The sequence below is a fragment of the Neopsephotus bourkii genome, unplaced genomic scaffold, assembly GCF_033783945.1.
Source record: "Neopsephotus bourkii isolate Nb327-2 ecotype Australia unplaced genomic scaffold, CSIRO-AGI_Nbou_v1 NB_940, whole genome shotgun sequence".
NCBI lineage: Eukaryota > Metazoa > Chordata > Aves > Psittaciformes > Psittacidae > Neopsephotus > Neopsephotus bourkii.
The window spans coordinates 593238-616300 of NW_026901434.1; the positions used below are offsets into that span (position 1 = coordinate 593238).

General features: G+C 40.6%; 2 protein-coding genes across 9 annotated transcripts in view; one reads left to right on the plus strand and one right to left on the minus strand.

The window, feature by feature from the left end:
• The window catches only part of GTF3C1 (general transcription factor IIIC subunit 1), a 41526-nt gene extending 26931 nt beyond the window's left edge, over positions 1 to 14595 (minus strand). For 2 of the 3 annotated variants that reach the window (XM_061358201.1, XM_061358199.1), the window contains exons 1-11: positions 14375 to 14595; positions 13437 to 13646; positions 13095 to 13271; positions 10440 to 10583; positions 9780 to 9876; positions 9191 to 9314; positions 5459 to 5617; positions 4709 to 4824; positions 2974 to 3298; positions 1004 to 1215; positions 290 to 429 (exon numbers count right to left, since the gene is read on the minus strand). In XM_061358201.1, coding sequence (XP_061214185.1) covers positions 290 to 429; positions 1004 to 1215; positions 2974 to 3298; positions 4709 to 4824; positions 5459 to 5617; positions 9191 to 9314; positions 9780 to 9876; positions 10440 to 10583; positions 13095 to 13271; positions 13437 to 13646; positions 14375 to 14595 — 1925 coding nt within the window. The remainder of the gene's footprint in view (positions 1 to 289; positions 430 to 1003; positions 1216 to 2973; positions 3299 to 4708; positions 4825 to 5458; positions 5618 to 9190; positions 9315 to 9779; positions 9877 to 10439; positions 10584 to 13094; positions 13272 to 13436; positions 13647 to 14374) is intronic. The other variant, XM_061358200.1, reaches the window with a different exon arrangement.
• Positions 14548 to 23063, plus strand: part of KATNIP (katanin interacting protein) — a 60234-nt gene continuing 51718 nt past the window's right edge. For 4 of the 6 annotated variants that reach the window (XM_061358207.1, XM_061358205.1, XM_061358204.1 and 1 more), the window contains exons 1-4: positions 14548 to 14647; positions 15656 to 15732; positions 16352 to 16521; positions 20926 to 21011. In XM_061358207.1, the coding sequence (XP_061214191.1) occupies positions 15671 to 15732; positions 16352 to 16521; positions 20926 to 21011 (318 nt within the window). In that variant the 5' untranslated portion in view covers positions 14548 to 14647; positions 15656 to 15670. The remainder of the gene's footprint in view (positions 14648 to 15655; positions 15733 to 16351; positions 16522 to 20925; positions 21012 to 23063) is intronic. The other 2 variants (XM_061358202.1, XM_061358203.1) reach the window with 2 other exon arrangements.

The window sequence follows — 23063 nt, forward strand, 5'->3', positions numbered from 1 at the left end:
AGGCAAAAGTTCTCCAATCTCTGTTTATGGGACATACACTCTATAAAAATTCACTTGTGTAATTATCTGCAAAGAACTGTTACTGCTTCCAAACAGCTGTTTTAAGATTCAGTATAACTGTAGCCCCCCACACCTTCCATGTGCCATCATCTCCAACATTATAGTCTAGAGTTGCATCAGGGACAAGAAACAGCACCACTGGAATAAGCACACAGAATGCTTGCTGAAGTAGTGCTTCTACTACCAAAATGCACCAGGCCCCTCAGACACTGTTTTCAGAGGGACTCACGTGAACAAACTTTCAATTAGCCGGAGGTTTCGAACAGCTTCCACGATGAGATTGCGGCGCTTCAGCAGCCTGTATGTTTCATGAGGTCTCTCCGCTGCGGTAGCTTTGGAACGCTTTTCCTTCTTTTGGCCACACGTCTTCTAGTGCACAGTATGGACAAAATACAAGTTTTACATAACCTATCCAATGTCTTCAGCCTCACATTGGTTCCTCCCACAGCAGCAACTGTGGAATTGAGTTTTAGTGCATTTGTTTGTAACAAATTAGTCACATGAGGGTTATCTTTTATCTCCCTATCACAGGCAGGGAACAGAGCAGATGATATGTAGCACTTGTGTACACAGCAGACATTAAGTGATGACATGCATTAAGTCAACACACGGAACTTGAAGAGCACAGGGAACTAAGCCACAACTGTATTTTGGACATCTACCTTCCTATCTCCTGGTATAACTTATAACTCCAATGCAGCTAAAATATGAATGTACTTTGACACTGAATTAAAAAAACCAAAACAAAAAAAACTACCAGGAACAAAAAAAATTGTGAAACCCTCAAATAAACAAAAAGGAAAGGGAAAAGAAAACAAACCCAAACCAAAACCCCAATCCCATAAATTAATACAAAACTATAGCTTGAAGGCTTGCTGTAAAAGTGCGTGACTTAGCTCAGACAGGCGTGCCAACAAGAAAGTACTCAAACATGTGATCTTACCTTAGGGTCCTCAAGACTGACCTCCTCCACCACAGCCACATCCCCATCTTCATCAGTGGAAAGAGCACACGTTGACAGATTGGACTCCTGCTTTAGGGTTTCCAAAGTAGAACTCTCCCCCAAAACATTGTCTGGGATTTCATCGGGCTCTTCAAGAATGGGAGGGAAAGGCAGCTTCTTCCCTGGAGGCTTCACAGCTGTTGGCTTTGAGCCTGGTTTAAGAGCGAACAGCCTTGTAATTATTCTGCTCTCACAATGCCCTGTAAATGTTCAGCTTCTCTTCCTATAAAAGGCATTCCCCCATCCACAATGCAGGTAACTGCACTTAAAAGCATTCGCTACATTTTTCACCTATTCTTCTACCCTGCTGGAAGCAGTGGTTTGACAATGAATGACTGCATTCAGCCTTCAAAAGGAGAAGTTTTTAAAAAGCGAGTTCCTGTCATCAGGTAATTCTCTTCATGCAGAAGCCTCTTCATAGCAGGCATAGAAGACCATGAAAGGCCAGATTAGCTTATCCAGAAACTGCTGTCTGAAGAAAGGAGTTTCTGTCACAAAGATTCTCAAGTTCTGCCAGAAACCTGACTTCTCTGACTCAAAGCAGAATGAGGACAAGGATTTAGTATTACTCCAAAGATAATCTACAAGAGAAATGATGATCTGTTCTCCTCTTTTCCCTTGGAGTTTCACGGACAAGCTGTAGGAACATACAAATGGTTAAAATAAAGAAAAGTAAAAAATAAACCACCATATCCTCTTAAACATATGTCCCAAAAGGCTGGTAGCTTTCACATTAAGATGTTCCAAACAGCTAAAGACGAAGCAATTAGCTCCAGGGGACAAGATATTTCTTACAATACGTTTAGGTCAGTAAGGCTATGGGTCAAGGCATCCCAAGTCCACTGCTGCTGAAAGCAGTCAGTTACCATCTTATCTGGTCTCAGACATATTACTCTATGTATACTCATCCCACTTGAAGGTCTACATCAGTGCATGAATAAATACATTTTGCACACTCTAAGGCTCAATACCAGACATTTCCAACTAAAAAAAAAAACACCCTGGTGCTAAAAGGGGAACAATTTTTATGTTGTAAGTAAAAAAATGTTAGCTGGCTGCGCTGTCAGCTCCTGTGCCATTTCCCACACCTAAGATGACATTTACATATCCAGTGGAATGAAATGATGTGTTCTAATGAGGCAGAGCCTGCCTTTTTCCTTAGTGAGAAGGAAAGAAAATATTTCAAGAAAGACAAAATGTGGCCAAATCCATTTCAAAGTCTTCAAGGACTTTAAAGCTAAAGCTGTATGAAGATGGTGCTCTCTGATGGGCACAGCCTGAGCTGTAAGATATTCTGAAAAAGAGAAACCATGACAAATACCTTCTCAGTTCATCACAGAACACCCAAGGCAGATACAAAATTTACTCAAGGATGCTGCTCTCCCAGCAGCATAAGCCAACCTTACTGCTAGCTGGCACGATCTCCACACTGTGCTGGCTTTTAGCCACGCAATCCTGCCTCCTTTCTTGCAACAGTATCAGAATTTGCCTGACCCTCTGCAGAATCATTTCAGCCCTTTACACCATAAGAAAGAAAAGTGAACATCCAGGCAGTATGGTGTGTGAGCGCATTTCATTTGCATGGGGCAGAGGAGAATAAATGGTACAGGGGTAAGGAGAAGCAATTATCTTTTCAGTGATTACTGATAACCATAAACACTATTTGGTACACAAACACCAGAGCACACTTCAGCCCTGAGAATCTCCAGAGATTACCACTTAGAGAATTCCAAAATGTAACAATTTTTGGGAAAGAGAACATAAAAACCCCCATGGAAATAATCAAGTAAGTGCAAAGATAAATATATGACCAAAAGCTTTAATGGAAGCTTACAGCATTTTTTTTTCTTTAATAAAAGGATCCATAAGAAAAATGTAAGGTTCCCCCAAATTTCGAAATCATGCTCTACCTTTAGCTGGTGTTGACTGATGGGTATCATCTTGGAAACTTAATTTTGATGGAGAACAAGAGTTGGCCTTCTGACCTTTTCTTCTCTTCTTGCCATCTTTCCTTTCTTCTTCATTGTCAGATTCAGAGACCAAAGTATCATCTTCTCCTGGAGACACATCTTCTGCAGGTGGGGAATCTTCTGGCACTGGAGCCAAAGTAACAGTAGCTAGCTGCTCACTCCTAGCCTTCTCTCTCTCAAACTGACGGTTTAAATCACTCTCCTCTGCAAAAATGTATGAAATATACTTTGTTGTCCTTTGCCGACCTTCATCCTCCATAAAACCCTAAGGGAATAGTTGGAACATTATTTTTCCACGTTATTTCTCCATTCTTGCAGTGTTCTTCAGCATCAACAGTGAAAAAGTTTTCTAACTGCTCTTGACTTACATTAAAATATATCACGGTGTTCTCCTTTTTTTTTTCTAAATAACAAAAATGTTGACTCACCCTAACATACAGAAATCGAAAGAAACACCAAGCTTGAAAAAGAAATCAATCTGTGTTACCTGCATACTAGAATGAAGTGCCTGCAGTATGTGGGATGTAGAAAAGTCTAAGGAAGAATAAACTATATGTATTCAGACTAAAATGGAAAAATTTTAGATATTCTATATAGGGTTTGTTGTTTTTTTTTTTAATTCTACAGAACCTTTTACCAAATGACAAGCTCTTAGTAAAAATATTCTCTATTGATGGGAGATAGCAATTATCCTGCCTTTGTGAAAAGGGGCAGATGGGTGCATGTGAGAAATGACAGCTAAATTTTGTTTCAACAAAATTCATCTTGTTCATCTTGCAAAATTCATCTTGTTCAAATAAAAAAAAGAAATATCTCAAAATAATGAGTTTCATCATCCTAACTTCTAAAAGAAGAAACTTCTTTTTCCAGAATTCACTGGTATTGTCAAAAAGCAAATAGATGAATGATTTTAAAAGTACAAAGGGTCTCCAATAAGATCTTTCAGTAGAGGATCTTGCAAATTAGAAGTCTTGGAGCCACAAATTAAGCAAAGAGGCTACTCTGAGTTGAGAAAAATCTCAACTCATGAAGTTAACAGCCCCCAGGTCACTTGGGTTACCACTGATTGTACAGTGAATTATTTAGGGAAGTCATTTGGATCAGGTGAAGCAGGGCTGAGGCCAGTTTCTCTGCCCCATGTCTTTTTGGAGGGGAGACCTGTGTCACGGTGCTGGGAACAGTGTTTCTCTGAAATGCTGTGAAGCAGCATCCAACAGAATCCCACCAGTTGGTGTTTATTACCAGAATGCATGCTCCATACAGACAGAAAATATGGGGCCATGTTCATTCTTCCCTGTGATCTTTATTACGTAAGCATCCAGTCACAAACCAATGTAAAACACTTTTATGTGTGGGTCAGCCAGCTATTGCTATTAGATGTCAAGGCAGCTGACTAGGAAACAGTAAAGAAAAAGTATGGTAGAGGAGCAGATATGCTACCTTCTAACAACTAGGCTTAGTCCTCAGAGTACAAAAGGTTACAATCTTAATGCTTCTTGAATGCTTAGGTCTTATATACCTTTTCCTCAATTGCAGTCATACGCTTTTCAATCTTATCAGGACTGTTTCACTGTCAATTCTTAAATCACTGCTGTTTCTCGTTTGAGGTTAACAATATTATAACACATTACCACAGTAACTACAATTGTATCTCCAGTTTCAATAAGCATCTTACCTTGACAACTTTGTACCTCTCCAAAAGACGACACAGCATCCTTGATTCTAGCTTCCCCACATTCATAGCCAAGCGAATTTCTGCCTGAGAAATACCTTTGGTTCCCCTACTTTCAACTGTTTCAGAAAGGAAAACAAATCTCAGAGAAATAATTTTATGCAATTATACATACATGGTTTTGTATATACATTTATATTTGCTTTGAATAACTGAATATGCCAGAATTATATATTAGAACATTCCTCACTAACAACTAAAGATATTTTCACAGACATATACAATATACAGTCAAATACTGTCATAAAACACAATTTTACCTGAAACAGTGCCCCAGCAGAATGAGGTTTGAAGGCGATAGCTTCAGATTAAAAGCAGGGGTGAATTTTTCACCTGACAGCTTTCCATAGTTATATATTAGTTTCTCCATTATGAAAAGATACAGAAGAAGGAGAAACACTGTTTTCTTCAGAATCTTTTCCCACCCGACCACAACATCCTGGTTTTGCCATGCTGTTTTATTTGGTATTGGTAAGCTTTCAGAAAGAGCTAAGGCAGCACCTACAGCTTCAATCTAATTTGAACATGAAGCTAGACTTGACAATTCCCGGTATTTAAAGAGCAATCAGAACTTAAAGAAAAACCAAAACCCAAACAAATAAACCAAACTCACAATACATACCTTTCTTATAGACATACAAGGAGTAAGGAGGGAATGGGAAAAATCTTAGGATGTCCTACTACATCACCTACTTAGCTCATAAGCCTGGGTGAGCATATCCCTTTCGCAAACAATATCCACAGGCTGAACAGCTTTTGTGATGATCTCTTCTTCATCGTCATCATGGTATTCTTCCATTTTCTTTTTAAATTCTTTTACTAATTTCAGGCAACGGACCATGACATCAGTCCCTGCAAACACGAGTGTTAGTAACAACTCTTAACAAAATGCAGGGGGTGGTGCACATATTAAAACCATTTTATTTTTCAGCAGCATGAATAAGTAGCAGGGGAATGGGGAACGAATGGCCAAAGACAACTGTTTATTTCTAGGAAAGGTTGGCAACAGCATTTCCCTATATACAAATCTGCCAAAATACCACCTAAGCTGAATTTGAGGTGCTCCAAACCTTCATGTGCATGTCACCATTAGGGTTGCCCAACAGGAGAAATTTCAAAAGCATAAATAAATCAATTAAAGGGTTAACTGTTGACCCACCATATTACATCTTCAGAGCACATACATGACTGTGAGATCACTCACTGGGTATAAGAACACTCCTTTTTTTCCCTCTACAGACGCACTTTCTATAAATGCAAGTCATATAATGAAAGAAACCCATACATTTAAAGATACAGAATCCAAACAGTAAGCTACCTGATGCAAAACTGCTCTTTAACACAGGATTGCCTTTCCTCAGCAAATGATCAAAGTGGGTACAAGTTGGTGGGCCCTACCAAGTCCTGCTGCAAGTTCCCAATATTAATATTCACAGGACCTAAAAGAACTGTCAGCTTATTGTTTGTCCTTCTTCTGTATTTGTGTGCATGCACGTTGGAGGAAGCATACACCAGAACATACTACTGCCCACCAGCCACTAGAATCTCATACATGACCAAATGACATGTTAGTGTGCACTTGCTGTGCTGTACGTAGTAACTCTCCACCTACTTTTCTGTGAGACTCCAGAAGGGTAGGGTGGGGACAGATGACTTCAGGCGAGCTGCAGCAATTCTGCTCCCTGACCTACAATCATCAGCATCACCTTGCTCCTGCTGAACAACTGAAGAGACTGGTAGTAAACTACAACCAGGTTACTGCACACTGCCAGCTTATCAAGCTGCAGTGATTCAGCAGCTACTGCAGAAGTAGCCAATTCATCCTGCAGCAGTGGGTGGGAACACCTACAGCCATCTCTACTCCTCTGGTACTGCCCTGCTGTGAAAAATGCCAGGTGAAAGCTTGGCTGAAATCATTGAGGTTACAGCTAATGAATTTTATCTTATGCATGTATCTGATCACTTACTGAAGCTTAGCCAACATGAAGTTAATCCACAGTAATTTAACCATGTGACTGAGCACCAGGACAGATGATTCCATTATTTTTCCTCCATCTGAATCCTTTTCCTGCCAGTATTCTAAGATACTGTTTTAGGATAGTAATTAAATGCTGACATTGTGGTAGGGCTGCAGGCACTGTTATTATGTCCTCTGTATTTCTACAGCCTATTAGTTTTTACTTGAAGCAGTATTTGAAAACAAAACCCCACCACTTCCCCAGAAAAACAAACCAAACCCACAAACCAAAACCTCACCAAATTCAAAACACAAATTCCTTTTACTTTAGCTTTTACTCCCTAATAATGTGCTTCCCATAGCAAATGCTCTGCCATCATCCTGAATGCATTCCACATATTTCTGGCTGCTTTCCTGTATAACTTCAGAGATTAAACTATCTTGATCTCCAATGAAGATCAGCTATTATTAATTCATCACAGTTTAATACATAGTGGTCTTTAAGGCATTTGTGTGGCTTTTCAGCTTTTTAGTCTGCAAGATGAAATTACCATTCAAGTGAAAGATTTATCAAGTGGCATATTTCTGATGACCTTAAGTAGCAAATGCAGCTGCCATCATGCCAATCTCTGACAAACCTGGATCATCTACTGCCTGGTGGGTTGCTACTAGGCTTATAAATGGACTTGTGTTTTCTTGTCTTTTAAGCAAATACTTTAATTGGAAGTTAGACATTTTTACTACTGATTATAAACTCTTTTAGGAACACTATCTAGTCTTTTGTGGTCTATTTGCAAGTGTATTCAGCTCATTAGAACATCTCTGCATGTGTGAGGAAGTAAAACCAAATACAACCTGGTGTAATACCACTCAAAGACAACCTAAGAAAGAAAATAATTTTTTTGTCAATGACTACGCTCAACAGTGTGACTAAAGCTACCCCTGTTGTGCAAGTCTCTGTATACTGAGACACATGCTCAAACTAGAATACATTAACTATGTACATTAACTATGTACAACAGGTATTTTTAAAAATTAGATTATAATTTCCCCCATGTATTTTATTTTATTCTTATCTATTCTAGAATATTTTTTTAGGATCTCTACTGCCTTCCTGAAACTATGAACTTAAAATTCTCTTGTGTAAAACTCCCTCTGATATCAAGGGAAGGAGGTGAACCCGTGTATTTCGTGACAACTGAAGTTGTTCAATCACTCTCTTATTTACTCAGTATGAAGTGACAGAATTCTATATGAACCATGCTAGAAGCTGTACCTACTTCAGGCTGTTGCTTCTCTTTGTCCATAATACCATTTCCCTAAAAAGAGGGATTTCCGTCCCCCACACTTAAAATATTTGAAAGAATTTGTTGTTTTAATCAAAAGCCTTAACACAAGTCTTTCTAACTGGCACCACTTTTGTCTTCTCAAAGTGCTCATATTTTTATTGACACTTGTACTTCACCCTTTATGATCACTCCTATGTAATTCGCAATGTTTAGGTCATATCAGATTCTTTTTCCATTTTCACAAATAATTTACTACATCTCTGAAGAAAACCCACACTGTTTTAGAACTATTTTCTTCTTAACTCTTGCAAATCTGACTCTTGGGATTTTCTGTAATTAAAGATTTGATTTAGATTTCCATTAGTATTAACTGAATTGACGATACTATCCTTCCTTATGCTTTTTGTAATTACTTCCTGTAGTTTTTTCCCCATGCAAGTTTTATCTGCATCTTTTTCTGAGCGCAGTTGCTCTCTTTAGTTTCCTCTCTTCATGTTTTTCTGCTCATCTTTGTCTTTCCACTACATGTTTGGAAGTTATCAGCAGTTCTTGCAAACCCCTTGAATTTGAATTCAAAACTAGTTATGCATTAAACTATCCCCCAGTAGACTACGGCTTTTTTGAACAGTACTTGTTGGCTATCTTGCTTACTTCAAGAATTCCAAGGTAGTGCTGTAGAAGCCTACTTTCATCATTTGATACTAAACTTTCCACAGAAATTTTGCATTCTCATGACTTTCAGCAAAAGGCAGAATTTCAGCAAAAGCCGTAACTAAGATGGTCCGTTTCTTCAGCTTATTTCATAATAGCTTTTTTTGTTTTATATAACTTGTAATATATTTTTGTCAAGTTTATTGATTTGCCATTCAACCAGAAAGGTCAGCAGACTGCTCTTTGTTCCTGCTCTCTGTATTGGTGTAAGCAGTTTTATTAGGAGTCACAATCAACTGAAACAGCTTAAGCTGATATACAGCAAACTTGACTCCAGTCATTTCTTAAAAACCTGGAACAAACGCCTAATTCAAGTGGGCTGCAGTATTCTAGCTTTATTAATACATTTCTCCATGTAATTGCATAGGCAGATTTTTCACTTACATATCTTTTAATATTTGAAGCTTATAGAAAGAATAGTATCAATGTAATTACACAAAAAAAAAGCAAAGACATGATTCTAGCTACCTTTCTTTGTCTTGTAGGGTCCTCCACCAGGGTTTATATCTCGTAATGGGATGGATACTACCTTGGCTAGGCCAGCATTCATCATATATTGATACAGACGTTTGAAGGTTCTTTCACAAAGACCCTAACACAAAGAGAAACGACAGAAGTCATTGTAGCCAAAATGTCTCACCTGTAGGTGATTAGTATCAAAGACATTCATACTGCCTCTTCTTAAATCACAGTATTGTGGAGTAGGATATTAAAGAAGGATCTTAAATCCTGCTAGTGCAGACACCAGGCAGAGCACAAGAGGCTTCTGGAGTGTGTTCTATCCCTCTGACTCTACTGTCCAAATAAGCAGCAGCATTGCAAGTCAGAACTGCATAATGATATCCACTGACAAACTTTTCTGAATCTGTGGACTGAGCAGAACTCCTTCGTTTTGACAAACGGCAACTTGATCTAGTAGGTTTTAAAGATCCTTCTTTTGATATTTTACCTCCAAATTTTGTGCAACTTAAAAAATCAGGCAGTACAAATCACTGCCTTTGATACCTACCATCGCGATTCTATATTAGTGAGAATTTGAAAGAGTAATGAATCTCACCAGTTCTTCCCTCAGGTTTCCTAATGTCTCCATCTGGTTTGAACGAGCACTTAGCATACTTGAGAGTTTCTCCATCAGAATATCGTATTTGCTTCTCCTAACCAAGAAATGATTTTACATGTAAGCATGCATACAAGCTTTATAAACATGAGTTGTACCTTTACAAAAGGTCACTCTCTAGGGAAAGTACGCTGAAGTGTTCTCAGATTGCTTTAGAAATTACAAGGTTTTTCCTTCTGTGAATAGCACTAAGAAGAGACTTCAACTGAGGTAACAGTGACTAGCCCAGGCTGTTGCTTCATTGGCAATCCACAGAAGTACAAGTTTTAATCACAACGAAGACAGGAAAACAAAAAAAAAAATCTATTAGGAATGCATGTGAAGTGAGAACACTCAAAATTATCAGAAAGCTTAGTGCCACAATATGAAGAGTTAGGTTTATGCAGGAAGGTGAGAGGAACTACAATACCCTTACTGTATACAGCTCCAAGACAAGTAAGTTTTAAACTGTCCAGCACTCACAAAAGGAGGCAATGAAGAAATTGAGAAGAGTCAATAGCAGGAAACTGTGATGGTTCTGTGACAACAGAGCAATCTTCCATCACCATAAAAGGTCACAATCTAGTCAGGAGATCTTTAAAACACTTGAGTGGCACATACCTATCAACATGAAAGCGAGTCAGAAGCAGAAGAATTGAGTGTTGCTGTGATCCACTTGGTAGTCTTATGACATGGGACTGCATTGTTATGAGACCATTTCTGTCCAACACTCTTCGGTGATAATGAATTTTTCCAGCATCCACTCTAAAGAAAAGATGGCAAGATATCTATAGGCATAGGAATTTCTGCAGATAAATTCTAATTAATTCTAATCCCAAAACACTTTACCTAAATTACCTATGGTCTTGGCAACATATGTTAATTGTCAAAAAGACAATCTCAAAATTAGGAACTGCCAAAATTAAGATAAACTGTGAAATTGATTTTCATAGTTAATCTCATTAAACACAGAGAAATACCTCCAGTTTCAACGTACAGTCCCTATGCATAATCAGTGTCATGGCATGGTTTAATGAGACAGCTGAACCATTATTGTAGTCTCATGCCCTCCTTCTCCATCCTCTCCTAAATCCAGCTACACTACAATCACAGCCCCCCTTGCAATAACTTTGATATTCATCTCACTCCATTTTGAGTTGTCTTAGGCAACTGAACTGACATAAAAGTGCCCACAAAATATTTCCCCTCTGCACCCATCATCTTAGTTACCTAAAAGAGCTTCCCAAGTGGCAAAAAAACAATGCCAGTGTGGTTTACAAGCTTCATCTCCTAAAAGCAGTGAATCCTTAGCAGCAATGCTAATATTCTCCAGCACTCCAATACCAGGAATTCCTCAAGAGGCTGTGTAATGCTACTCTATCCACAAAATATATGGTCTAATCTGGGAGCTGGTAACTCAGGCTGCTGTTCCGGTAATAGAGGAAAGATGTTGCAAATAAAAGACAGACTATGGACAACGTGGGCCCTCTCTGGAAGCTATCAGGAGAACTGGCTACACAGGATTTGGAGAAGCCTGAGGCTCTTAATGGCTTCTTTGCCTCGGTCTTCACTGGCAAAGGCTCTGACCGCACCACCCAAGTCTTGGAAGGCAGACCCAGGGGCTGTGAGAATGAAGACCTTGGGCCCACTGTAGGAGAGGAACTGGTTGCACAAGTGGTGTGCACAAGTGTGGTCTGAACGTGCACAAGTCCATGGGTCCTGATGAAATCCATCTGCGGGTCCTGAAGAAGCTGGCGAATGAAGTTGCTAAGCCGCTGGCCATCATATTTGAGAAATCATGGCAGTCAGGTGAAGTTCCCGATGACTGGAAAAAGGGAAATATAACCCCCATTTTGAAGAAGGGTAAAATGGATGACCCGGGGAATTACAGACCAGTCAGTCTCACCTCTGTGCCTGGCAAAATCTTGGAGCAGATTCTCCTGGAAGGCATGCTAAGGCACATGAAAAATAACAAGGCGCTTGGTGACAGCCAGCATGGCTTCACTGAGGGGAAATCCTGCCTGACCAATTCGGTGGCCTTCTATGATGGGCCTACAGAACTGATGGACAGGGGCAGAGCAGTTGATGTCATCCACCTGGACTTGTGTAAAGCGTTCGACACTGTCCCACATGACATCCTTGTCTCTAAATTGGAAAGACATCAACTTGACGGATGGATCACTTGGTGGATAAAGAACTGGCTGGATGGCTGCATACAAAGAGTTGTGGTCAATGGCTCAATGTCCAGCTGGAGACCAGTAATCAGTGGTGGCCCTAAGGGATCAGTGTGGGACTGGTCTTGTTCAACATCTTCGTCAGTGACATGGAGAGTGGGATTGAGTGCGCCCTCAGCAAGTTTGCCAGTGACACCAAGCTGCGTGGTTCGGTTGATCTGCTGGAGGGAAGGAATGCCATCCAGAGGGACCTCGACATGCTTGTGAGCTGGGCTGATGCCAACCTCATGAAGTTTAACCATGCCAAGTGCAAGGTCCTACACCTGGGTCGGAGCAATCCCAGACACAGCTACAGGCTGGGCAGAGAAGAGATTCAGAGCAGCCCTGTGGAAAAGGACTTGGGGGTGTTGGTTGATGAGAAACTTAACATGAGCCGGCTTCAGTGTGTACTCGCGTAAACAGGGGAAGTTTAGATTGGATATAAGGAAGAAGTTCTTTACTGTGAGGGTGGTGAGGCACTGGAATGGGTTGGCCAGGGAAGCTGTGAATGCTCCATCCCTGGTGGTGTTCAAAACCAGGCTGGACAGAGCCTTGGGAGACATGGTTCAGTGTGAGGTGCCCCTGTCCATCGCAGGGGGGTTGGAACTTGATGATCTCAAGGTCCTTTCCAGCCCTAACTATTCTATGATTCTATGTTACACAGCACAAATTCTGGGGACAAAGAATTTCTTCAGAACTTGGGCAGGATAAGATGCCTTAAGAAAAGTAAATAAAAACCATTACTTCACCCAAATTTGAAGAAAAAGTGATTTAGAGAAAACAAGAACTTCTACAAATTAGAAACATGTATTAATCCAACAGACAATCTCTGGTTCCATGAAAAAATGACAGGTAATATAATGAACTCAAGGAAGAGATCAGTACGCTTTAAGCACTACAGGCTCTAACAACCCAGTGCTCCTGGTAGTAAGGATGAGCCGCTATCAATACAAACAAGAGTTTAAATCAATACATAGGAAGCCTTAAGTGGACAGATCTTTATAGACAGCCAGTGGAAACTTATTAGCTTTGATTTCATTCGTACAGCAAGACATAAACTTACTTGAAAGCCCCACTGTGAAGGTCCCTCTGAAGCTCTCCTTGCCACCTAGCACGGCCTAAACGCTCCAGAATACAGTAGGAGAAGTCTGGGAGCTTTAAGTCAGGGTCCCCCTCCCAGCCTATCAAAGCTCTGTAGCGCTGGTCTTGGGAAGCAACAATGACTAGCTTCTCTCCCCACCTACAAAACAGTAGGGAAAGTAATAAATTATTATTAGTGCAATAAAAACAGAGAGATCACTTACTCCCCCAAACACCACTCTTGATATAATCTGCACAGACTGAGAGAGGGCTAAATTTTAAAACTGAAGTTAATAACCTTTATAGACACAAAAATTTCACTCACTTTTCAACAGCTTCTACATAAGTATAACAGGGCTGCAAATCCTTCCTCCTAATTTGATCAGTGATATCTACTCTCTCTTTAAAATACTGGCAGGAACCCTGGATGCCATCTTTATTATCCAAAATCATGTGGACAGGATAAATATCATCCAGAGGAACAGGATCTCTTTTGGTTTCTAGTATTCCTGTTTCAAGGTCTATTTCTTCATACCTGAAATGAAAGCAGAGCCAACATTTTACTGAGAAAGAGGATTTTGGAACCGAAATATAACACAAACAATGCTGATATCTCTATGAAATACCTTGGGAAAATGAAACTCTTTTGAAACCTCAAAGCTGGAAAAACACAAAGCGCAGAGCTGCACTCCTCGAGCACGACCAAACCTTATCAGCAGGCAGAGTGTATGAAGGAGCAGAAGGGGAATACATTAGCCAATCTTCAAAAATTCAAGGATATTTAAATGGTGGGGATAAAAGAAACACATATAAATACTAGTTGCAGAAAAGGAAAACAACGGGTACATCCACGCTCATGCCCATGGACATAAATTCTGCTTGTAGATAAGTGGCAAATAGTCATTTGACTATTTATTTGAGCAGAAATCTTGCCAGTCAAATAAATTTGACTATTTATTTGAGCAGAAATCTAGCCAGGACTCCTGCACAGGTCTCCTGCAGAGCAGGCTTCAAACCCCCCCCTCCTCTCTGCCTGCCGCCGACCAGCCCACTTCGGCATTCTTTCAGCTAAACCCGAGCGGCTCCGGTGAAGGAGCACAGGCGGCTCGTGCAGCTACCGGGGCGGCCGAGGAAGCAACCAGGCCCAATTAACCCCGCAAAGAAGCGAGCCCTCCCCGTGAGGCACCCAGCGCAGCGGGACACGGGAAGCGCGGCAGCGCGGATCGGCGAGAGGGGGGCACCGTCTCCCGCAGCGGCCCTCACCGGTCGTGCAGGCGGAGCGGCGGGCGCGCCAGCGGCAGCAGGTAGAAGCTGACATCGGGCTGTGCGCTGAGCGCGGCCCAGAGGAGCTGCTGCGTGGCGGGCTCCAGCGGCAGCGGGAAGGGCGGCGACCGGGTGCCCAGACGGTACCACAGGGCGCCCAGGGTGATCCCGTCCAGCCCCTCCAGAGCCACCTCGTCCACCATTGCCCACAGCGCCTCCATACCCGCAAGGGCTTCCGGGCCGCGCGAAGGAAGTGAGATCACCTCCGCGACGGTAACCAAGGAAACGCACAAACAGGGCAGCGGCGGCGCGGCCTGGCCTGGGTCGGCTGCCCCTCGCCGAGTTGTGGCTGGCTCTGTGCCCGCCGGGGCTTTGCTCTCGTTCTTCCCGGGCTGTGCAGGTACAGCGCAGGTACAGCGCAGGTACAGCGCAGGTACAGCGCAGGTACAGCGCGGGCGGGCGGGCGGGCGGGCGGGCGGGACGTGCGGCCCTGCTCTGTCGGTCGGGAGAGCTGTTAGGCCAGCCCGCGCACTGCCTTATCTGAGCCGGGCCGCGGGACGGGCAGTACTGTAGCAAAGAACCCGCAGTCGGTAAGAGGTCGGTATGTTTAGAGGGGGCTTGGTTGTTGGTTTGTGGGTTTGTGTTTTGGGTGGGTTTTGTTTTTTTTTTGTTCCGTCGTGGGTTTTTTTGTTTTTGTTTGGTTTGGTTTTGTGCAGAAGTAAATTGAACAGCTCTGGTGGCAAGTTTAAGCTTCTGAGTGTGTAAGAGGGCACCCTACCACAAGTTGCAGCAGTTACTCTGGGATAATTGGTGGGGATTGCTGGCAAAGTTCATTTTCCTGAAAGGCAAGCAAGGTAAAATATTTTATTAAACAATTTAAATGTATACAGCCTCTAGAATGAATAATAATTAATAGAATTAACACTGTTCTAGAATTGACTGACCTTATGAGCAGTAGCAATTCAGGAAAATCATCTTACAGCTGAGCTTTGGGCGTGCCCCTTTCAGCTTGTCCCCCATAATTGACTTGATTGTCAGTTCATGGATTATAAACTCATATTTTTATCTATTTGGTAGATGGGAAAGTGTTCTGAAAAATATGTAAAGCAAGTAAGTTTCCTCTTCTTCAGGAATTTCATTCGATCCACTGACAATTTTATGCTTTGTAGAAGGAACTTGTTTCAGTTTATGGCATTCTTGTCTATTGAGGGTGCAAAGCCAGTAGTACTCTGTAATAAATAATTTCTATGCTTAAGTGTGACGATTAAATTCTTATTTCAGTTTTATATTAAGGACATGGTGACTGACTTTGATGAAAAACATGACGAATATTTAATATGGCTTCAGCAGAGAAACCGGTAAGAACACTGGAACAGGCTGCCCAGGGAGGTTGTGGAGTCTACTTCTCTGGAGACATTCAAAACCCGCCTGAACACATTCCTGTGTAACCTTATCTAGGTGTTCCTGCTCTGGCAGGGGGATTGGACTAGCTGATCTTTTGAGGTCCCTTCCAACCTCTAGCATACTGTGATACTGTGAATTGTTACCACCGTTGAGTATGTAATATCTGTTGTGCACTAATATAGTATCTAATATCAGCAGTTGTGAAAGTTAAAGAACTTGCTTTTTAAACTTGTGCTGCAAAGTCTGACTTACTGTGCCTTAAAGCATTCGGTGATTCTCTTTTCTTTGTTTGCCAAGTACATCAAAGTTCTTATGTCTAGAGGAGATCACAATATTTTTTTAAGTACTTGAAATTCTAGACAAATTTATCAATAAAATAGTTTGGATTTTTTTTTTTCTATGGCTTAGAGGGAAGGTTTTTGTCTTGTGAACTGGAAACACATTTTTCAGTTTTGGGACATCATATGGTTTTGGAACATCGTATCATCAGTGTCATCAAACCATATCTGACTTTATGTGCATGCTTATCTGTGCACTGCATAAGGAGGAATTACGTTATCCTTTCTACTTCAGGTTATTGGAACGTTTAAAAAGAAAGGATCCCCTACAAATCAAACTGGAGCAGTTAGAACGAGGATTTTCTCTGTATCTGAACGGAGCTAATTCAGAGCGGAGAAATTACCGCAGAAAAATCAAATCACATGGCAGCCTTAAAAATGAGACAGGGACCACCAGGACAAATGGTGAGTTACATGAGAGTTTTCCAGAGATTTTAAACATTTACTCATCAGAGCTGTAGTTCAGTTGGTGAGGTTACTGGTCAGGCTATGATAAAGTAACAGCAGCATTTGAGCTTGGTGAAATGAAATTGCATGGGACTCTCATCAGAGTACTCAAGTTGATTGTACGTAATAGGTGGTGTCTGTAATACCCTATCAATTTCTCAGTTGATCCCTGACTAATTCTAAAGTTTAACTTCCTTGCTTCTCTATTTGTTAAACAGTTATAACTAAAGCTGGAAGATTAGAAATGTATATAAATTGTCAGTTTCACATGATGATAAACCTTTCTTTGATGTATAACACTGTTAATAGGCTTTAAAATCTGATGGACTTCAGTGTTATCTAAGTCTGGTGTCCTGTAGACAAATTACATTTGATGATACAGACTATAATCAAATTATATCCACTAATAGCTGCACTAAGCTCATAAATCATGTTTAAACTGTAATAGTTGTCAGAAAAAGACAGCTAAGCTTTATTTAAATATTTGAAGTAAAGAAAATCTACCATTTTCTGCCGGTGATTAGCTGGCTTTATTTAAAAATGTGGGTTTTGTTTCTAATTTAAGTCTGTCATAGAGAGCAGTGTAGTGACAGGAATAATTTTGCATGTATGAAGTTATAAAGTGTGGGCTTACTGGCCTTCTAATCTATTTAGCATAATGAAAATGAAGTTGATTTTACTAAATCCCTATGTAAAGCAGTTTCCCAACCTTAGTCGGTTATCCTCACACTTGCTACAACCAGTCTATCTTAGGCTGTATTTTCTTAATCTGTTGCTGCATAGACAGTGGCTAGTTAAGCTTTAGTTTTACTTAAAATGAAGATAAAGGGTTTCAAAGGTTACCTTTATGATAAGTTGTTACAATTGAAAATTCATTAATCTCAAAAATACTAAAAACTAACTTTTAGTAACTTCTAACAGTTACTCTAACTTCAGCATCTCTTTCTTTTACATACTATTCACTTTCACGTTTAAGTGTATTCAGGCTTAGCTGACTGCTATGTAATTTCTTGCAAGCTATACAGGGTGGCAGTAAGGAATCAGATAGTCACCTAGTTTCACTGTGCTGCATAAAAGGAAAAGCTTGTGTAATGATGCAAAAAGTTCATGTTATGGGATATATTGAAAATGAAGGAAATTGTGTGCTTCGTCACACTGGGATGTGTGACATCATTGGTATCCTGGGATATACCTTTAGGTAACTACAGAGGGTGTAAAACAGTGTCTTTGACTTTTTTGGTCCAAAATTGTTCAGGGACATTGTGGCAGCAGCTGTAATTGAACTCTGTCAAAAGAAATTTCCTCTTAAAGTTCTGCTATGTAGCTGTTACCTCTAAGCTTAACTAAAGTTGTTTATTTTTATGGTCACTTAATGCCATTTGATTCTGTTGAGGTGGAGTATTTCATTATGTCTTAGGAGCCTTTAAAGACTTCAATGGCAGTCTGTTCCTTTCCTCAACTCCATCAACGTAGAGACAGTAGCATTATCTCTGTTTTGCTGTTTCTCAGCTACCTAGCATTTTTTTTTTAAGAAAAATACATGTGTATTTTAAACACATGTAGCAGCAGTGAGAGATAGCAACTGAGTCATCATCCTGTCATTTTTCTTCTTCTGTTTGATTTTGCCACCAGAGTCCAGAGTGGGACTCAGTGGTGATCCTTATTAGTTTCTTGCCTGGGGGTAGTACCTTAGCAGTTTGTGGTCTGTTTCATTTCTAGGCATTTCTTCTCCATAACTGAATATGATTTTACTTAACATAAATGATTTCTAGCTGAAATACCGCCCTAAGTTTTCTCCCCTATCCATCTTCCATGAGAGTTATTGTATCATTTATTACTTCTAAAGCATCTGTCTATAGGATTAGTCTTCTCTGAAAAATTAGGAATGTGTGATACTTGGCAATACAGAATGGGCACAGATCCCTTCTTGTGGCTCCTGAAAGTGTCATCATAAACGTATTTGTCTGGACTATTTTCTTTGTCTGTGTTCCCTAGGAGTCATTAATGATAATAGGGATTAATCAACTATTTGCATTTACTTAGACTTAGTAATTGAATTAAAGTAAATGATGGGCTTCTAAGGTAGTGAAGTTTGTCTCTAGGTATACTGTTCTTTTTTGGGTGTGTAACCTAGGCACAGTTTCACAACCATGTGTGTACTTCCAGTGAATGTCAATGTGGTCACAAACATGTGGCTTAAGAATAGCATGGAATCTCCTTTGATTACAAGTAGTATTTTGATGATGTACTGCTCAGTTCTTGGCTACTAGAATAAGCACTGTTAGCTCAAGTCTCCAATGGAATGACACCAGTGAGCCTATTTTGTATGCTGAAACAGGTAGTGGTTGGTATTCAAATCTCATCCACCGCATGAGAAGGATTTTTTTTTTGTTCTAAAGTAATGTTTATAGCACAGATGACAAGCTCAGCTGCATCAACTTCTGCCTGGGAGCTGTTGTTTTTCCTGGTTTAGAGAAACCTGGTGACATGAAACCATCACAAAAGATGCAGTTCTGAGAACCACGTACTCAGCAGTGGTAGCATAAGACCTACCCTGTCCCTTTGTTCTACTTAAGTTTGTAGCACGTGTGTGTGGCCTTCTGGGACGTTGCTTAGAAGAGACAGATTGCTTAGGAGGTGAAAGATGTTTCTAATTCTGTCCCAAAGCAGAGACTGAGTCAGACCTCTCTTCTAGCATTGTAATCTCAGGACAGTTTGCCCTCAGTGCCAGAAGAGCCCCATAGCAATCAGCACCAGTGATAATGACTGCAGAATATTTCTGGAGTTACTTAAGGATAGCGTGATGGAGTAACAGGCCCTCTAGTTGGAAGGGCTGTTTTTCTTCCTTGGAGCAGTCCATTCCTTTTCCTCTCTGTTCTTAGTCCGGTTTCAGGCCTAAGACATATGCTTTGTGCTGAAGCAGTAGAACATCTCGTTTTTCTTGCTCTGTAATTTTATAATCACTGTAAATTGGCAAAGGCGTACACTGTTCCCCCAAGAATGGTCCTGCCCTGTGCCTGTTGTATCTGCTTGTACTAGCATTTGTACAATCTCATGGTAAACCAGATTGCACAAGTGACTACAATTAAAAGTGATCTTTCTTTTATGTTTTTCCTGAGTTAAAACTTGTCCATGTGAATTCCCTGAACAGTTCACTGCACAGGTGTGTGTTGGGTTGTCCAACACAGATAGAAAATGTGGTATTGAAAGTTGTAATGAGCAACCTGATCTAATTTTGAAGTAAGCCCTGCTTTGAATGGAAGGTTAGGCTAGGTGACCTCCAGTGGTTCCTTCCAAACTAAATCTTTCCATGAGTCTATGACCTACACAGGATGACTGCTTCTTTTATTGGTAGTGCCAGTTTCTGCTGGCTTAGGGTGACCATTAAATTATGGCTTAAAGGAAAGAGGTTTTGCTTCAGCTGTTTTTCTCCACTGAGAAGAAATGGAAGCTGTAAATCTGCCTTGCGCATAGGGGGAAGTAAGATGCCTTTATTTAGGATGCTCTTGAGAGTGTTAATGATGTCCTTGTTCCATTGAGGGTGCTGATGTGTCCTGCAAGATGCTTGTCTCTTTGTCTCAATCAACACATCTTCTCAAAAAAACATTGTTCCACTGTAAGTTGGGACCATTTCCAGCACAGGAACCCTTAGTTCTTCTTGACCATGCACAGAATTTTTGCAGAAGTTCTGGAACCAATTTTTTCTTGCCTTACAAATGAATGAAAATGATTGTTCGTCCTTCACTTATTTTATTTTCACTTATAGAATACACTTACTGTATGTCCTTGACTTGTACATGAAAAATGCTTCTCTGCACAGTGTAATACCTAATACATTCTGTTTAATTTGCCAATCTCTTACGTTTCTTTAGTTGGCAAGTAAACACACAGTATTCCTTTGTAAACCCAGCCCATCACCTAGTGTTCACCAGGACCTGTCTGTAAGAGTCTGCCTTCAGTAGCATGGATTCTGAGATCAGCTGGCTTCCTGAGACAGGTTACTGTATATCCAGCTAGGAGTTAGAATGAATGATGTGTACCCCTATCCTAGAACATAATTCTACCCTTCTGTATCAATGAACATGGGGCTTCACTTGCTGTTAAGCTAATGTATGTTTAAACAATTTATTCTCTGGAATACACATGATGATGAGTGTCCCTGAAGAGGTTCAAGACTCCTACTTCTAATACACAACTAGGCAATATCTGAAGTGGATTGCCTTTTCAGTTATTGATACCATTCACATGTCAAGGACTTACTTGACAGTAAGGTGGGATGTGGAGGGGGAAAGAAAAGAATGCAGACTAAGGTGTATATTGTCAGATACCATATATCTGTTTTGTCTTGTCTCTGTTCTGAAGAAGCAGCCCAGCTAGAAGAGGGAGAGTTTCAAGAACACAGCATACAGACTGTATCAAGGAAAATACAACGCAGAGCTTGGCTTCAGGTAAGAAAGAGATTGAAAGAGTGCATCTCTGAACTAATTCTTATATAGTAAATAATTTTAGGGGGAATTGATTGCAACTGGTAGATAGTGGGTAGCTGGGACTATTGTAGCATCTGAATCTTGGTTTGGTATGGATACTGAGTGACAATATGAAATGATATCATGACCAGTTTTGTGTCTACTTTGAAGCCTGAAGAGGCGAACCTCATTGAAAGGATCTGGTTTCAGTGGTGACTGTAATAGAAACCTCTAAAGCCTTGACATGACTGGCTCAGTCTGTCCTCCAGCATAATAGCTGCTGTTTGACATCTCTGATGGCAAGCCTAGAGAACTTATCTAGTGAAAAGGGTAGAGAAACTTTTGAAGAAATATCCCTTCCTGTCACTGCTCTTTTGCACCCTGCAATAGTATTAAGGGGCACAGAGGTGTAATTTGTATAGCTTGAGTTGTACTTTGTGACAGATTCTAGTAGATCAGAAGAAAGAAAGATGCATGTAGATAATAGAAGTCCCTGCCAATAGATAATATGGTCCCTCCGCATAAGAAATTTGAAGCCATTAGGTACGTAGTTATTGGTTTCCTGGAGAAACATCAGTGTATTTTTTCCACCTGGCCTAAAGAAGGATCTTACTTAAACTGTCCTGAATGTCAATTCTGAACAACTGAGACATGTCACCCAAATAATTACCCTGATTAGCCCTGGCTCGATATCAGATCCGTGCTTGAGTGAGTGGTGATCAGGGGCTTGTGTCACTGCAGATCAAGTGTTCATATCATGCAGGTTTTCTTTCAGCAAATATTGCATATTCAGGTTTCAAGGCTGCATTACTTGTCACGCTTACTGCTTAGTTGAATTAATTTTCTCAGCTAGCAGGTCATGTTCAAACAAATGTAAGCTATGTTAAGGTATGCTATAAGGTGGCAAGAAAGACTTATTGAAGAGCACATTCTATCAAAAACCAGGCTGCCTTAGGATATCTGCTCCTGGCAGTTACAAAATGTTAGAGGAGTGTATGAACACCAGATAACTAAGTTTAGAATCAATGCACAGACTTCTGGATCACACGTTACCTTTAATGAAACAGTCCTCTTCTGTTGCCTGCAACAGAATTAAAAAGTGGGGAAAAACAGATAATTCTGTGGTACAGAAATATGAGTTTCTCAAATCTTCTATCCCTCTTCAGCCATGCTCGAGTTAACTGACAGTGTGCATACTTTGATTGCATCCTAATTCTGAAGTAAAAGTTAATTTGAATGACTTTCACAGCCGTGTCTGACATTTACAAAAGCAAAGAAATCTTTGTGCTTGAATGCTTATGGCAGAACATTTTCCCCTCATATACACAAGAGTAACACATCTTCCAAAACCTACAGTTACTTCAAGTAGTCATTTTCATACACAGATATTACAGAATCACAGAATTATTGTGGTTGAAAGGGAACTCCTGAGTTCATCTGGACCAATCCCTGTGCTCAGGCATTCCAATGTTTGATCACCCCACAGTATTTTTTTTCCTTCTGTTCAGATGGAATTTCATGTTGGGTTTGGATTTGTGTTTGGGCTTTTTTGTTTGTTTTTTTTTTTTGTTTGCTTTTGTTTGTTTGTCTTTGTTTTTTAAAATCTGTGTTCATTGCCTCTTGTCCTATCAGTGAGCAGATACCTGTCAGGAATTTATACACTTTGATGATGCACACCCCCACCCCCGAACCTTCTTTTCTCCAGGCTGAAGAGTCCCAGCTCTCTCAGCATCTCCAGCAGCACATCTGTGCTTGTTGGCTTCTTAATCCTCTGTGCACTCTAAAGATCTCCTAGATAGATTGCTTTTGAGCCCTGCTATGTTGTCTTTCCAGCAGATAACAGGTGTGTTAAAGTCCTCCATGAGGAAAAGGGTCCCAGCTTTTTGAGGAAGGCCTCATCTACTTCTTTGTGATCAGGAGGTCCATACAGATACCTCCTATAACAGCACCCATGCTGTCTGCCCACTGGTTTTTACTGTCTCCTGACCTCTTCTTTGCAGAACTCTGTACATTCCAGCTCTCTCACACATAAAG